A 17599-nucleotide genomic window follows, 5' to 3' on the forward strand; every position below is an offset into this window, starting at 1 on the left:
CAACCGCCGTGGCCTGTATGCACGCTCACCACGCAAGACTCCATTGCTGAAGAAAAAGCATGTTGAAGCTCGTTTAAAGTTTGCTGCACAACATTTAGACAAGCCTGTGAAATACTGGGAGAATATAGTCTGGTCAGATGAGACCAAAATTGAACTCTTTGGATGCCATAATACACACCATGTTTTGAGGTCAAATGGCACTGCACATCACCCCAAAAACACCATACCAACAGTGAAGTTTGGAGGTGGGAACATCATGGTGTGGGGCTGTTTGTCAGCATACGGCACTGGTAAACTTCATATAACTGAAGGAAGGATGAATGGAAAAATGTACCGAGACATTCTTGATAAAAAATCTGCTGCCATCTACCAGGATGATGAAGATGAAACGAGGGTGGACATTTTTGCAAGACAATGATCCCAAACACACAGCCAAGGAAACTCTCAATTGGTTTCAGAGAAAGAAAATAAAGCTGCTAGAATGGCCCAGCCAATCACCGGACTTGAATCCAATAGAAAATCTATGGAAAGAACTAAAAATCAGAGTTCATAGAAGAGGCCCACGGAACCTTCAAGATTTGAAGACCGTTTGTGTGCAAGAATGGGCCAAAATCACACCTGAGCAACGCATGCGACTAGTTTCTCCATACAGGAGGCGTCGTGAAGCTGTCATTACCAACAAAGGCTTTTGTACAAAGTATTAAATAAATTTCAGTAAGCGTGTTCAATACTTTTTCCCTGTGTCATTCCATTTGATTACACATCACCTAATTTCTGAACTTATTTGTTTGGTTTGTCTTTGTATGTATGGATTACTTGGGTTGTTACCGACATCTGGTGAACATTTCATGTCAATAGCACCTTTAGAAATATATTTACTGAGAATAATGGTGACGTGTTCAATACTTATTTTACCCGCTGTATTTCTGTCCGTATGAATCCTTGGGATAAAAGACAGGAGACCTGATCAGAGGTGGCGAAATAAGAAAGATGAAATCAGCGTGAAAATAGCTGATGAAGATGAAGTGATGTGACAGAAAGCACCTGAGCAGCTACTAAATGGACCTAGTGAGAGCATTTTTGTCAAATGCTGTTTCCAAAGTCAAGAATGAACTCTGAGGCTCAACATTTTAAGACAATGAATGGAAATTTGAACATCTACAACTCTTGGTGAGAAATGGGCAAACAATATCTGCCAGTGAAGATAGTGTGATATGATCAAACGCAGTAATTGGACCTTGAGGTGGGATTGTTTTGCCAACTAAATCTTAGTGCTGTGATATTACAAAAGGATTAAATGAGCCAATGGAAAATTGTGGTGTTTCAAGGCTCTTTCAAAATGCTGAAAACAAATCTAGTTTGTATTATAGTTTTGCTATTTTCTAAGGTTGTTGAGCTACAAAAAAAACATGTGACCAAGTGACAGATGCACCAACTAAGACTGATACAAACTTGATATTATGATTCCAAACCTTAAGTGCTTGGGGCTCTGCAGAGATGCATGCAATGGAGGTTGACTTTAGTCCTATTTCGTTCTCCCCTGACAGCCATCCAATTATGTGAAGATCACATAAACAGCCTCTAATTGAATCACTTGTTGTTACTAAGGAGATCTGTGAGACTTGTCAATCAGGCTTTTTTTTTTTTTTTTTTTTTTTTTTTTTTTTATTGTGCGGAGCAAAAGACTGAATTAAAGACATTTCTTGTGAACTGATTATAATGATCCCTATTAATAGGACCATTGTTACATGTTGTTGAAAGGAACAGATAGTAACATGTTCAACCATCATTTTATTTTATTTTTATTTTAATAAGATAATAAGAAAATGAAAGATTTAAGATCATGAAAAAAAAATGGGATAACGGTTGTTGTTGTGATTCCAACGTGTATAAAAAAAAAAAAAAATAAAAAAATGTGTCAGACAGCATCGTGTGAACGCACTTGCACATTCACAACAAAAGGGAAAACAGCGGATGGGAGGGGGTCGATGACAAGCTCCAGCAAGCTTTCAGTGCAGGTGTCCTTGGCTCTTTTTTTTCTTCTTCTTCTTCTCCTCCTGACACCTCGGAGACAAGACCCGACCGTAAGTAGCCTAAGACCGCTGAAGGAGGAATCAGGGCTGATGAAATAATAAATGTCTAATCTGCCATGAAATCCCAAACGGAGCGTCGGAGGAGCGATGTGCTCGTCTGGATGAGAGACCCCCGCTGGGCGAAGGCACGGAGCCTACGCTGGCTGAGCCGTGAGAGCGCGCTGCCGTCGACTGGCGCCGAGACGATGAAACCCGCGCGCGGCGGAGCGAGCATCCTCGCATCACTGATCACTTCGAGGTATTATACATCGTTCACAGATTAGCAGTCCGCGATATATCTCTGACAACTGTCCGGACGTCGTCGGTCGACGCTGACAGCCTGAACGACAAAATTCCAATTTTTTCATTCTGCAGATGTGGGGCTGCTGCGAGGAGAATAGGGCCTGTTCGGTGGGTGAAGGGATTAATCAGTGATCACGATGAACACTGAAATCGGTGTTAATCATCTCCAGCATTACAGGCTGAGGCTTATGGATGAGTCTACTGGACTGTCTTCACGTGTAATGGATGATGTGGCAATGTTTTAGGTGAGGTGTGAGAAGAATGAGAGATGCATGTTGAATTTTGCACCTGAAATCCACTGAAGGAGAAGAAGGAGCAGCTACAGCGTCTTATTGTTGTTTGCACCGTCAAAGAAACACAAACCCAGAGCTGGTTTTACTCTCCTGTGATTCTGCTGATCAAGATGGGATTAACCTGACTGTATGTCAACACGCTGTTGGATGTGAGGCCACACATGCAGGCAATGCCAAGCTCTCAGGCGCCCGATATGGGCACGAATTTCACAGATGTGCCCTGGGAGCCTGGTTTCACCGGCTCCGATGGAGACCTGGTCTGGTCCTCCACGGTTAACAGCGTGGTTAAGATGTTGCTCATATCCCTCATAGTGTGTGTGTCCTTGTTCGGGAATGTGGTGGTTCTGCTGGTGTTCCAGAGGAAGCCTCAGCTCCTTCATGTGGCGAACCGCTTCGTCCTCAACCTCCTCCTGGCAGACCTGCTCCAGACCATATTAGTCATGCCTTTTGCGATCGCGGCCACCGTGCCAAGTGTGTGGCCCCTGGACGCCCGACTGTGCCAAGCTCTGGTGGTGTTAATGCACCTTTTTGCATTCGCCGGGGTCAACACCATCATAGTCGTCTCCGTGGATCGCTACCTGGCCATCATCCACCCTCTGTCCTATCCCACCCGCATGACCCCTCACCTGGGCACCAACCTGATCATCTGCACCTGGGTGCTCAGTTTCCTGCAGAGCACGCCGCCCCTCTACGGCTGGGGGGCCATCGACTTTGACCGGCGTCACCACGTGTGCTCGGTGGTGTGGTCCTCCAGCCTGTCGTACTCCGCTGTGGTGTCCACCTTCTCCTTCTGGCTGCCTGTGCTCATCATGCTCGGATGCTACTGGATGGTGTTCAGAGCGGCTCGGAGGCAAAACGCACTCGTGCACCCCATACAAACACAATCCTACTCTCAGCCCTGGCCGCAGGACTTCCAGGGACCCACCAGTCCACAGCCCCAACCACAGCCCCAACCACAGCCCCAGCCGCCACCACAGCCCCAGCCCCAGCAGGTCAGTTCACCTGATGGTCCCTATTCAACCAGGGGATACCCAGTTCGAGTTAGGCACAGACGCTTCCACTACCACTGCAAGGCGGCTCGTGTAGTTTTCGTGATCGTGGCCTCGTACATCCTCAGCATGGGGCCTTACAGCATACTTAATACTATATCTATGAGTGCCAGAGCGGCTGTACCCCCCTGGCTGTCCTCCCTCGCCCTCGTGCTCTTCTTCTTGCAGTGCTGCCTCCACCCGTACATTTACGGTTACATGCACCGCAGCGTGAGGAAGGAGTTCCTCGCCCTGCTCTGCGGGCTGTTCTGCAAACAGGGCCGCCCCAACCAGAGCTCTGCCGTGGAGAGCTGCTTCACAACTACAGAGGGACGTTTCGGCGCTCACTCCCACCTGCCCAGTCTGACCGCTCGAGTCTTCCCTCTGCGGACTTGGGAGGAGTGCACAACGTCGTCCTCGCCCACTTTTGAGAGGAAGTCAAGGGACAGCCGTAAAGAGACGATCTCCACCAGCGTCAGCTCTGAGAGGGAGCTCACGGTCCACAGCAAACAGAGCACATAGACTGTTTTAAGGATGCATCGGATGGACCGTGTACATCATACAGTGTTTTCACACATATACTAATATGCCTCCTTTACAACAGGGTCATTCATTCTGAAGTTGCTGGTATTAGGAATAGTGGTATATTTAGTTGATCACCAACATAATGTTAATAACTGTTCCTGATGATTGAATAATCCTTGTCGCATTACAAATGTATAATAGACAGGCTGTGTGAAGGAAATCCTACAACAATGACTTTATTTGTTCAAATTTAGAGAAACACAATTTTAGGAGGGTTTTATATGTAAAAGCAGTTTTTAAAGAAGAAAAGTCATGTAAGCAGCTGTTATTTTTGTATTTTAGCATTGCATTATGTTTTGTCTCTACAAACCATTGTTAGTATATTTAAATGTATGCAATTATTGTACTAGCTACTTTTACATTAACTAGGCATTTAGAGCAGTCTAAATTTGTAAAAGATTCAAACTAATGTCAAACCATGAAATGCATTTGTATTTTACATCCTTGCTTATAGGTCACATGTTTTGGGTTTTTTTCAACTTGACTTGCCATGTTGAGACAGAAATGATAATGTTAGATCAAAGTGGTTTGCTCTAATCATGGGCTGTAGATGTCTCTGATAAAGCATTGATCTGCAGTATCTGCACAACAACTATATCTGCTATAAACTCTCTGTGTGATCCTGCCTGAGGGCACAGGATGTACTGTCCTTGTGTAACTGCAAGCTTCGTCTGCAACTAATGAACTCAGGGTATGCGTGTGGTACGATGTGTAGTGTTTGTTCTTGAATCTTGTAGAGCAAGTGAACATATATGTGTGTTTACGTCCCGGTCGCGTTTACTGTTCTAGGTCTCAAAGCGCCTTCTGGGTAACTGAGTAGAATAGTGATTTATTGTTCTCGCCTGTTTCAGAACACACTAGAGTTAGTGACTTCCACCACATTGTCTTAGCCTCTTAGTTACCTTTAACTCTCACTCAACCTAGGTGGAAACTCTGCATCTTACTGCAGTGTGCCACTGTCTGTTTGGACTCAGTATTTGCTGCCTTTTCAATGTCAGCCTTTCTTTGAGGTAGCTCAGTATTTTTAGTGAGAGAATACAGAGCATAGAGAGCAGGGTATGATAAAAAATAAAAAACACCACTCCAGTGGACTCATTGGACCAGTTATTTAACGTAGGCTGCATGCCGCAACATCTTATGTAACACATTTCATATATTCCACTGAACACATGTAGATTTGTAAAGATACCTCCTGGTGCAGTGTTTGTAATGGAAAAAAAACTGTGTGCTTAAAGAGGATAGAGAGTACTTGTGTAACTGGTATATTGCAATGACTCATCTCAGAGAAAGGCAAACTATTGAGTTGTTGGGTAGATGAGGGTGTTGCCAAAGGATGTCATAAAAGGTGCATCACAACAATATGTGCATCATTTGAAAAGTGTGTCAAGTCCAAAGTTTGTCAAGTTTTTGTAGCCTTTTGAAAAGGAGAAAAAAAACCAATTTAGACGAATGAGCCAGGATGCTCTCATTGTGTTATTATTGTAAGACTAAGATAGTTTTCTTGGAAAGTACTCACAACGTATTGGACCTGACTGGAATGGCTTTGATTTTAGCCTTGATTTATTGAAAAGGTCACTGTAGAAATCCATACTACAGTATTATAAATGACAATCAAACTTGTATAAAAAGTTTGTCTAAGTGTTGCTCTGTAAAGCAAAGGGGTACAGTACAGTATGTAAAAAACATTAGAGAAAATAATGTCTTTAAGTGCTTTAAAACTACATATTTTTGTGATTTCTATTGTGCTTTTGTATTATTTATGGTTACCTTATCCAACATCAAAAGTTGTCTGTTGTTTAATAAAGGTGAACTTATTGTTATATGTGTAAAGTTTTATATTCAATTTGACATATCTGTTTTTCGTATGAAACACTTCCTTGAGACTTAGTTTACCACAGGTGTGAATGAGCATGTCAGCGTTGTTCCTCGTCCCAACATCCAATGCCTGGTTTTATAAATCTGAATCACATGTTGGGACAGTTTTTAATCCTCAGCTAAATAAAAGCAAACCTGTGCAGCACTTTAAAAAACTTGCCAGAAATTAAATTAGATGTAAACATACAGTTCTTAACTAGAAGTTTTGTGCATATATGGTATACACAAAGTTCTAAAAGTCAGATGCACTACGCTTAACACCGAACACCATAGCATTATTTCTTCAAACAAAAATTAAGGAGCGGGATTAATTGTGTGAAAAATGTTCATGTAGCTCAAAGAAAAAAAAAAACGTGTGACCTTCATTTTGAATTGATTGCATTTATTTGTAAAAATGTTATCACCTTGGGTGATGACTCCACACTGCTAGAAGCAAAATGCAGCAGTATTTTATGTAGTTACAAGTCAGAAAACTGCTTATTTAAATCTAAACGGGTGACTCTCAATGGTGCATATGTACTTAATCAGTAAAATGATGAACTGTGTTATGATAACTACATGAGAATCTCTCTTGTGGCCAAACAAATCAGGCATGTCATTGAGAGATCGTCCTTCATTTGGAACATACTGTAGCATAAACTTCTATGATACAGATGTGCTTCTTAACCAAGCGTACCCTTTGTTTCTATGCAAACTTAAATGTAGCCATCAAAAACAAGAGAATGGACATGTATCATAGCAAGGTCAGTGTTTTATATATAATTTCTGAACTACATTACAGGCTGATATTTAAGGATGTATAGCCCCATCTTCACCTTACAAAAGAAAAGAAACTCCTACAGATGACTCCATACTGATGACAATCTTTAAGTAGCATTCTCCCGCTCACGCTTTCTATACAGCATATGTACAAACATTTTTTCATCCTTACATTACTGGTAATGGAAAACAAAACATTTAGCGAAAGGGAATAGAAAAGCAAAAATACAGAACATTTTACTTTCTTTAGAAAATGAAAATAAACAAAAAAACATTTCCGCTTTTCTTGTTAAACCCACCAAAACAAAATGCTCACTATGACAGATAGATAGATCATTGGAACCCACACTGATTTACAAGGTGCCACTCAAAATATTACTGGTCAACAGTGAAGACAAAATTATATATATTAAAAAAAAGAACAGAAAACGATAGCAACGTAGGTTTAAAGCACAAAAGAGGACGGGCTCTGCTCTTCGGGTCTTTTCTCTGATAAGTGATGGTTTCAGTTCAGGACCATTCAGACCACTTTATCACCCAGCCAGCACTGAGGAGGCCGGCACTGCGACAGGAAGGAGTCAGTCTTTCCCTCAGTCCTCTAGTCCACCTTGACCACACTGTAGATCTTATTTACAAACCAGAAGGAGGCGAAGAAGCCAATTGTACCTGAGAGGAAAAGAAAAGGTTAGAGAAATGATTTGATAAATGCTATATACTATATAAAAACAACACAAATAACTAACTTAAAACACGCAAGAGAGACAAGCTGTCATTGAAAGTCTCTTTTCAAATATGACAAATATAAGTAAAGCACAAATTTAATAAAAAGGCCACAAGGTCCGGAAATGTCTGTACTTCAGGAGCACAGACACAAAAACTAACCAAAGTGTAAAAGTGTACAGCCAGCTTGCTGTTGCAGCAAAACCAGACTCCATCCAAGAAAAGCTTAAAAAAAACAAAAAACTTTTGACAAGTAAAACTGTTATCTCCATAAGAACGCAATATCACTTGCACTTCATTTTGTCAGGGAGAAGTGCTAAATGTTGAGAAGTCACTTTGGTCAAAATCCTGGATCAATTCTAGTGGGTATAAAAGTCCTATCTGACGGCTCAACAGGGGCCACGCAGCCCTATCCCAAATGATGTTGTGATCAAAGTTGATGAGGTAAAAAAAAAAAAGACAGACAAAAAAATTAAAACTTTAAGATGGGGTATGAGAAAGATTAGGATTATTTCGATCAAACTGGAAGCAAGGAGGGAAACTGATAATCTTTTACTTGAATCCTTGGATTATTTCCTAGTGGTAATCTTTTGACATCTCGTCCCCTTGCTACTTATAGCTCTGTCTTAAGATAGTGTCAAGCAGCACTGCAGTGACAAGCGGGGCTACAGGCTAACTTTTATCTGGCCTAATGACAGTTTAACACCAGAAGAAAAAATGTCATCGTCTGACATCATGGTGAGCAGTCTGTTTTTGGATGTGATAAAGACGAGGCTGTTATCTAGGCCTGTGTGTTATCCTTTTTCTGCACACACCGCTACTCTCATCTGAGTGGGCATGCAAGAGAGCTGGACAGGGCTGGAGAGTGCTGTTGCCATGTAAACACGTGTCAATCTTTTTCCTCTTCTAACATGAAGACAAAAGCAGCAACAATGTTGTGTTCATCCCAGCTTTGTGATGACGTGCGTGGTACATAAATCTACACAACCTCAAGTCACATGAAACGGAGTGCAAGCACAGAGAAATTCAGCAATTGTCAGGAATCCTGAGAGCATATAGACTCATTATCATCCATGGCAACGAGTAAAAGAGGTGCCTGTATCTTTTGATCTACAGAAAAAAAAAAATAATAATTACAAAAGCAGAAGCACCCTGATAAAACTAGGCTCTGGCTTGTCAAACAGCAAATCGTAGAGTAAATAAGTCTGCAAAACTGGATCTGAGTAAACATTCTAGTCTAATTTCCTACAGTCTCTCTGATTTTCATTAAACTTTAAACAGAAATGTTCAAACGGGATCCTTGCAAATGAATGCTCGTTAACTTCATTTGACACGATGCTTACTGCCAGTAAAGAAATAAAAAGGCCAAAGCTTGGCTTCAACTAAATGACAAGAGAAAAAGTATTGCACAATAGTGTGGACTGCTTCCTGGTGTTTTAGGTCATAGAAACAGGATAGAGGTCCTGAATCTTCTACAATCACACCAACAGTGAGCAAATAATGACTTAACACGCCTACAAACGAAACACACCGTTGTGGTGGCACGCGTAAAGTATTGGAGCTCCCTCACTGGTTATACAGACATATGGTTATTCATTTGTATACACCCACTGAGCACACCAATAAGAGAAAGTACTTTATGATAGCCAGGTGTCATTGCAAATGTGTTAAGACAAGCAGGAAATTGTTGTGGCCGCCTAAAGAGCTCACGACACTTATCTCAAAGCCTCACCTGTGAAGAGGAAGAAGATGAGGACCATAATCATAGTGTATCCAAAGTAGAGGATGGTGCTGGCAGCTCCAATTATTTGCAGCTTCGAGAAGAAGTAGTGCACAGCGTAGACAAACAGATAGACTGCTGTGAAGCCGCTGGTCAGGAAGGAACGCCACCACCAGTGGTAGTCCTGGACACACATTACAAAAGATGACATGTAAGGACACGTCAACTGAAACTACACTGTTTAGACAAGTTATTTGCATAACATGTAATCAGGGCTGTGCCATGAAATAACTAACAACTAATATATTCAAAAGGAGAGTTCAAGAGGAAGATCATTTAGTTATTTGCATTTTTATTTCTTCCTTTGTCCACACGAGTAGGACATGATATGACAGATATAGTCTGCACTATTAACAGTGAATTTATTTGAACTGTCATTAGGCCAGATATATCAGTTACCTCAGCACATAGGTGGAAGTAGCAGAGCAGAATTGTGGCCTCAGAGCATGTGATGAGTAGAATAATGAAAACCAGGAACAGGAACCCGAACATGTAGTACATCTGATGAGACCTAAAAGATAAAAGATAAAATGTGTCAAAGAGCCCGACATGCTGCAAGAGTGCAGGCGGTTCAAAAACAGGAAATACAGGCCAAACAGGAAAGACACCATTCCTGTCTTCTTACCAAATGCTGTTGAGAATGAAGAACAGTTGGATGAAGATGCAGCCAAAGGGCAGGATGCCCCCCATCACTATACCAGGAATAGGCTTTGTAAAGAATGACTGCTCAGGAATTTGGCGGGGGATTTGGTTTGTTCGCACTGGTTGCTCAATTGCCTGCAAAGGAACAGAAAGAGCGTGAATAAAGATTACAAACCCTAAAGCACACACATACACATATCATCCATAATCAATAACTTCAAGCTACACAATTTGATCAACTCGATCAACTCGGAGGCCTAACTCACAGCTTTCTTGAATCCAAAGTAGGCACCAATGAAGGTCAGGGGCACAGAGATTCCGAACCACAGAGCCAAAATGGCCACCAGAGTGCCAAAGGGGATTGCTGCTGATGATCCCTCCACCCAAAGGATCAGGTTCATCAGGAAGAAGTCTGCAAACACAATCCTAGGGAAGAGAGATGGATGACCGACAAAAACAGAAAGAAAGATAACTGTGAGAATGATAAAAGCGGTGTCCAAGACAAAAAAAGGAGCATATGCAGCGCAACATGTCACTCCGGGCCAGAAACAAAGAACAAAGATGAGACTGAGTGAATGAAAAGTGGCCGAGCCAGTTGACTTACCCTGGGCAAAGGAGTGCTGTCAGCAGGACGTTTGTCTTCCACTTTTCACCTCCAAAAGCTGAAAGCAGAAACAGAGATGGATGAGGATATCATGAAGAGATAGATCACACTGACGGCAACGGCTCTTGAAATTTTGCGACAGTTTTCACAGGACTCTTACTTTTGTAAAGGCGTGCAGACACATAGCCGGCAGGCGTGCCCAGCAGAACCCAGAGGACCACAGCACAGGTCATGAGCGCCCCTCTGTTCGCCGGTGACAGGAAACCCAGACAGGCCAGGACTAAAGTGGACGAAAAGTCATCAGTGCACTCATTCACACATAACAGCACCATTGCAAACAAGGTACTGGAATATCAATGCAAGACTGCAGTTAATGCTTCTCCTCTATGCTGCCCCCTCACTTTAGTCTGTGAAACCTAAAACTGGCTCGACAATGTATGGGACTTTAAATGCATCTTCTTGGTTGATAATGTTGTTCAATTTATTTCAGAGGCCGCAACAGATTCCTTCAATTTTGTTTTGAACTTGAATCGTCAAGTAAGGGATGTCCGTTACCATGACGGCAAAATAAAACTCTGCAAACAGGGTATGTTTTGGGAGATCATGCAAGTTCAAACTCAGCTGGGTGTTCTTGAAAGTTCCACATCATTTATTTAAATTCAGTTTTCACAAGCCTACAGTTTTATTAATTAATGCATCAATTTTTTTTATACATTTTAACTAAACTGACTGAATACAACAACCAGGCATAATTTAATGTAATGCTGACAGCAACTATAAATAAACTGCTGTAACAAGTTTGTGTGAAAAGAATTTGTGACACTGGTGCCACTACTTGATGTCCTTTATGTGGTGAACACAAAAGGAAGAATGAAAACGATGATAAGACAATAATTAGAAGGAAACTCGAATGCAGTATGTGTTACCATTAGATGTATGGTATATCAAAGCCTAATGTAAAATAGTCCTTACAGAGAGTGATGAAGGTCATGATGAATATCTGGGTGCCCTGTCCGAGGAACACGGACAGCAACATGCCTTTCCTGGGGGGACGGAAAACATCGCCGTGCACCTGCTTCCAGCCCGACTCCTCCTGTGCGTCCTCCTGGGAAGGGAGGCAGAAAGCAGGACAGCAACAGTCACAATCAAGGAAGTACTTAACATTTAAACAAATGATAAAAGTTACGGGTGAACCCACCACCAAGCAGTGACTACTACCTCATCTGTTAGCAAGAAAAAACAAGGTGAGGACAGATAAACTTAGTGAACAAAAAGCTGTAAAATTTGGTGTGAAAAACTGCTTAGTCAATTAATGAGTGTAAACCCCTTTCTTTACCTTTTCACTTAAATAAGTATTCGCACCATATTTTACGTCAAGCTATAACGTGCCGGTTTAATGCAATCACACACCCAAACACCTGAATAAACACAAAAGATTCTGTTCAAACCAGCTTTCGATAAGCTTACGTAGAGTACAGAGGCTTTTTCCTTGGTCGTTGGAAGCTTTATCAAGTCTGCCTGTGAAATGTAACAAAATATTCATAATTCTGGGTACTGTGCACCCAGAGTGCTGGGTGGTATTTCACACTGCAGAATTATAGCATTGTCACAGCCATCAAAATGACCAGTAAACACGCACTTACTGCCAACTTCTGATATTTAGGAGTTAAATGTTTCAGCTAAAATCTAATAATGTGGAATAAGAAGAATGTACAACTACAGGCATTAAGTGGCCTTTTAAAGCCCAATAGCGTAGTCACAATAATGTCTGCTCATTAGCTAGAAACAAGGCTGCTCTTCAAAGTTCCTGAAAAGTTGTTTACACAGAACATGTACCATTTACTTTGAATAGCTAATTTGCCTGGTGGCAACATGTTGGAAGAAAAGGACAGGAACTAATGAAATTAAAATTGTACCCTTAAAAACAAAAAGCTCTATCTTCAAGAAATCTTCACTTGTATGCTAGTGCGTCATATAAACATCTGGATCCGGTCCAACTGAGACTGAGAGAGAGTTTTCAATGCCTTTACCTGGTCCACCTGGTTGTATCTGGCAATGTCCTTGTGCAGGGTTCTCAGCATGATCATGGCAACCATGCCAGACAGGAAGAGGACAATGACCAAGGAGTTCATGATGCTGGACAAACACATAAGAAATACCATAGCATCAACCAACAAGCATCGAGACCCAGGAGGTTTTAGGGAGACTTTTGCTGTGGTGCACAATGTGAAAAATATCTTCATACCTAAACCACTGGATGTTGGTGTGAGGCATGGAGACAAGGATGTAGTCCCACCTTGAGGCCCACTTGATAGAATGGTTTTCCTAGAAAAGAAAGTAAAATAATTGCAATAAAAGATCACACACAAAAAAAGTCAGATAGAAATTGTTATATATTAGTTATAGCACAATAGGTATTTAGTTTTGACGCCTACCTCAAACGTGACTGAGTAGGTGTAAACTATCGACACATCATTTTCAAACGTCCCAGGGACCTCCATCGGATTGCCTCCTTCACAAACTGGTTTTTTTTCATCTGTTTGTTTGATACTGTTGTGCACAAAACACACAAATTCCTTCATGTTAGATTATTAACAAATCTAGTCTTGATTTTGAATGACGAGTTGTATTTTAGTTGGAACATGTTGAGGTAGATAAGACATAAATCGAAATATGTTCACACCATATTAAACTTCTACCAACCACACTTACCTCTTTGGCTCCAGAGTGGCAGCGACCAGCCGAGCCCCTCTCCAGTCTTCTTTTGCTCCACTGTGGTAGGTGATCTTGATGTCCACATGGTTAAAGACGTAAAATGTGTTCTTCTTGTTGAACTCGGACTGAAAACAATAAATAAAAAAACGTTATTCAATATCAGGTTATCAGGTTCCTCAGGGTAAGATTTGTAAAGAAACAAGTATGTTGTTGAGTAACGGTGTTCAGGACAATTGTCAATCTGTGATCCGTATGGAAAAAATATGCGAGCAGGAAATCGGAAAATGTAGTTTTGAATAAACAAAGTTGTTTGAAGAAGATCATTTTAAGTATCTTCTATACTGTAATTGTCTTATTCAAAACATGTCTTCCAACTTCCCCTCTAATCTACGTATGTCAGTTGCACTCTTCTGTATCCGTGGGGCCTCGGCCCATCAATACTGGTATTATCATATTTTAAGTTACATTAGTAACCTTAAACAAAGTGACAGTTAATTGTAAATTATGGATATCATTTGTATTCTTTTAACACAATAAGCTAATATGCTCTATAAATACTCACTAAATTCAGAACAATTATGTTTATTATCATTAAGACTAGAAATTTGAAATTATTACACTAAGTGATTATTTAAAGAAAAAATTATGTATTATTCTCTACATCTTTCTTGGAGAACCCTTGACAAAAATCAAGGATCCTGCCAGAATGAAGACCACTTCACAAGCAGATGAACAATCATCTTAAGTCGACTACACATGTTCAAAGACAGAAATCACAACCCACATTGATAACACAAGCATCTTTCGCTCGGCCATCTGTGGTAACAAGGCAGCCAATGGGGAAGCCGGGGTTGCAGTACTTCTGTCCATCTTCCACATCATAGCACCAAGTGACCGGCATGTTGTCAATGATCCTGAAAAAAACAATTGGTTTACCTAAACAAACTACTTGATACATAAAGCCGGTGCTTGTATCTGTTAGCTTTCCTACTGTTAGCCATCTTTCAAACAAGTCCAACCCTACCATACATAAACTCACAAGTAAAGACTGAAAGGACAATGCAGTATGACATTTACAAACCAGTGGTGCTGGTAATTCAGCTGCATTCCCATTTTAAGAAAATCCAGTTTGGTGGCATCCTCCTGGTTGCCTTTCTTGTAGTTTTTGGTGCACACCGTCTCGCACTTAACATTTTTATTGAAGTTGACCTGTAATAAAGGCAAATTAAAGTTATGTTGTATTAATATAACACCTTTAACAAACAGAAAACACCATGCTGGCTTTTATTGTCTGGTTAACACCCACCTTGTATGGTGAAGACTCAATCCGTTCACCAAACAGCACCTGTCCAAGGTTCTCAGAAGGCCTAATTTCCTTTGCATCTTTGCAAAAGTCAAACCTTTAACAATTTCATAGACGGTCACACACACAGAGAGAGAAGATGTCAATGAGCTGGGAAACATATATCCACACATTTCACAAATGGCATCAAGGAGAAACGAACTGTTACTTACACATCATACTCATAAGGCAGGACTGACTCCACCGAGTCCAAGCGATTTACAAACAGCTGAATAACTGACTGTAAAGAAGCAAAAACAGTTATTCTTCCGGTCTATATTTGTTGTTTACACAGTCCAAAAGCTGACAAGTTGAAGTAACCCATTGTGATCTTGGTGACCTCAAACTTCCAGTCAGTGCTCATATATGGAACAACCTCATGGTGGGTTGGTGAAAGAAACACGATAGTTTATATCCCGTTGCCACAACATCAATAGACAATATTATTGGTAGCTAACGTTATATATATATATATAAATATTTATATTTATTTATACATATATACAGTACCAGTCAAAAGTTTGGACACACCTTCTCATTCAATGGTTTTTCTTTATTTTTATTTTTTCCTACATTGTAGATTAATATTGAAGACATCCAAACTATGAAGGAACACATATGGAATTATGTGGTAAACAAACAAATGCTCAACAAACCAGAATATGTTTTATATTTTAGATTCTTCAGAGCAGTTGAATGAGAAGGTGTGTCCACACTTTTGACTGGTACTGTATGTATATATATTTATATATATTAGCATATTTGCCAGGGCTCCGGTGCCAGGTAATAGCCTGGGCCTAAATACAGTATTGGCGAGCTAGCGAGATTAAACAAGATACCATAATAAAGAATATACCGTCCCAACTACAGACTACAAACACTCTTTCGGTACATTACACACAGTGTGTCAGTCTCGTGAATTCAACATACCTTGCAATCTTCACCGCTTTCGCTGTCTTCACAAAAACTCACTGGGGCTAAACCCGGAAGATAAAACGCAGAGCACGAACAGAAAGACGAGACCAGCAAACAAACCAGCGCCAAACCAAAGTGTGTCCGCCTCTTCATCTTAACGCAGACAGGCTTCACCTAAGGTATTCTGCACGTATGTTCAAGCACAGCTCTCCTTCTTCTCGGGAGAGTGGATGTTTGCTAGCTGCACACTGTTAGCTAGCTCTGTCTTTCTCCTCGGGACGTAAGTCTGGGGCTCAAGCAGCGTCGGTGACGTTTCAACCCAGTCAAGTTATGTGGAGGCCACAAGCAGAGCGCCGGAAGTTGAAGGATTTAACCTTCAAAATAAAATCGTTTAATACGCAATATGGTTAGTATGTCGGATTTATACGCCTGTAACAGTTGTTGATGCAACAGTGGTGTTTTATTTGTGTGATACGTTTTTATTAATGCGATTATAGTCGGTTATATTTTCAAATTAATTCAGGTACATGCCGTAATTGTTTTATGTTGAAAGGAGGAAACACCCAAACGTCCTATTTCGTTCTGAGCGACGTGCTTGACACCGTGGAAGTAGGAATGACGTTGCCTACTGATTCCTCCATAAACATCCTAGTCTTCTTCATATGAACAGTAGCGTTACTGTGCTTAATACTGGCCACCAGTAAGGAACACGGTTATAGGCGTCTTTTTGTGAAAAATATGTAGATGGTATAACAGATAAAATGAAAGTAATAGAATTTAATTTCTATTACTGACTCATTTTAGAAATATTATAAAAACTGTAAGAACAACTCACCAGTTACATTAAAGTACTTATGCAATTCTACAACTTTCTGAAGCCCATTCGATACCATACAATTCAGGTATTTTTTCTAAGAAAGAAAGTCATTTTTTCAAGTTAATACTGATTAATACAGATGGAGGACAAATTGAAAGCGTTAAAAGTGAGGGATTAAACATAACAGATGTCCCCAGTGCTGGATTATGGTACTGCAAGGCACATGCCCTATTAGAACAAAATTAAGTAGCTATATCTATGGAGAACTTTGTGCTCTAGTAGCCAATTATGTGCCTTTGTAAACAATTCATTGCATTGGTTGTATAAATGTAAATGGTGATGACAACGCAAAAAAGATACACCCACAATGCATGGTTATTCAGACAGGGGCTGTGACCTCTGACACTATTGGCACTGATCTCACATTGTAAGCAGTGAGGGGTCTGTGGGGCCTTAGTGGTGGGTTCACATTTTAAACACCAAGAAGCCTAGGGGCCCTCACATTGTAAAAGTTGAGGGATCTCGGGATTCTAGTGGTTTGCTGACGCTAAAAGCATCCAGATCCACATCCTGATACCCTATTGCTAAGAAATGTCACGTAAAACTGATACCAAAACTGGTTAAGTCCTTGCAGATGCCAGGTCCCCTCCATATATGAAGAAAAATGTAGTTATGCTAGAATTTTCTTTTCCTGAATAGGTTTACGTGGCTGGAGGGGGGTTTAATAATCTGCCAAGAAGGAATGTATAGTCTACATTCATGTTAAGAGTCAGGCTGAGAGAAGCTAGAGTGGGCCAACCAGACAGAGATTGAGGAATTGTTCTCTGAATAAAATATATTAAACATCTAATAAAACCCTCTGATGATTTTTTGTGAATGTGTCTCTTGAAAATAGTAAATAGTAGCATAAAATAAAATAATCCTTTATTAGTCCCGCTTCGGGGAAATTTACAGGATTACAGCAGCATAGAGGATAGTGCAAACAAGTACAGACATAGTACAAAAAAAAGATCAAAAATAAGTATTATGAATAGAAAATAAGCAATAAAAACAGTAAATAATCCACAATAACTGAAATATTATATATACTGACAGAATAACTATTATAACTAGTGCACTAGCACGGAGGTGTTCAGAAATAATACTTGT

The 17599-nt window shown here is 40.6% G+C and overlaps 2 protein-coding genes across 3 annotated transcripts; one reads left to right on the forward strand and one right to left on the reverse strand.

The window, feature by feature from the left end:
• Nucleotides 1-2829: 2829 nt before the first annotated feature.
• gpr101 (G protein-coupled receptor 101) lies at nucleotides 2830-4218 on the forward strand. Its single transcript, XM_054596920.1, has one exon. It carries the CDS (start codon nucleotides 2830-2832, stop codon nucleotides 4216-4218), a length of 1389 nt encoding a protein of 462 aa, XP_054452895.1.
• Nucleotides 4219-6889: 2671 nt separating this feature from the next.
• Nucleotides 6890-15933, reverse strand: LOC129090180 (transmembrane 9 superfamily member 2). 2 transcript variants are annotated; one of them, XM_054597721.1, is made up of 18 exons: nucleotides 15649-15933; nucleotides 14892-14959; nucleotides 14683-14776; nucleotides 14458-14585; nucleotides 14161-14290; nucleotides 13374-13501; nucleotides 13097-13211; nucleotides 12907-12986; nucleotides 12692-12797; nucleotides 12129-12179; nucleotides 11634-11766; nucleotides 10822-10941; nucleotides 10662-10719; nucleotides 10324-10483; nucleotides 10041-10192; nucleotides 9815-9926; nucleotides 9368-9539; nucleotides 6890-7581 (listed from the first exon to the last, which is right to left on the reverse strand). In XM_054597721.1, the coding sequence occupies exons 1-18, from the start codon at nucleotides 15784-15786 to the stop codon at nucleotides 7514-7516; spliced, it is 2013 nt and encodes a 670-aa protein (XP_054453696.1). In that variant the 5' UTR covers nucleotides 15787-15933; the 3' UTR covers nucleotides 6890-7513. The 2 variants fall into 2 exon arrangements, with proteins under 2 accessions (XP_054453696.1, XP_054453697.1); XM_054597722.1 differs by lacking the exon at nucleotides 12129-12179.
• Nucleotides 15934-17599: the final 1666 nt, after the last annotated feature.

Source organism: Anoplopoma fimbria, chromosome 4 (genome assembly GCF_027596085.1).
Source record: "Anoplopoma fimbria isolate UVic2021 breed Golden Eagle Sablefish chromosome 4, Afim_UVic_2022, whole genome shotgun sequence".
NCBI lineage: Eukaryota > Metazoa > Chordata > Actinopteri > Perciformes > Anoplopomatidae > Anoplopoma > Anoplopoma fimbria.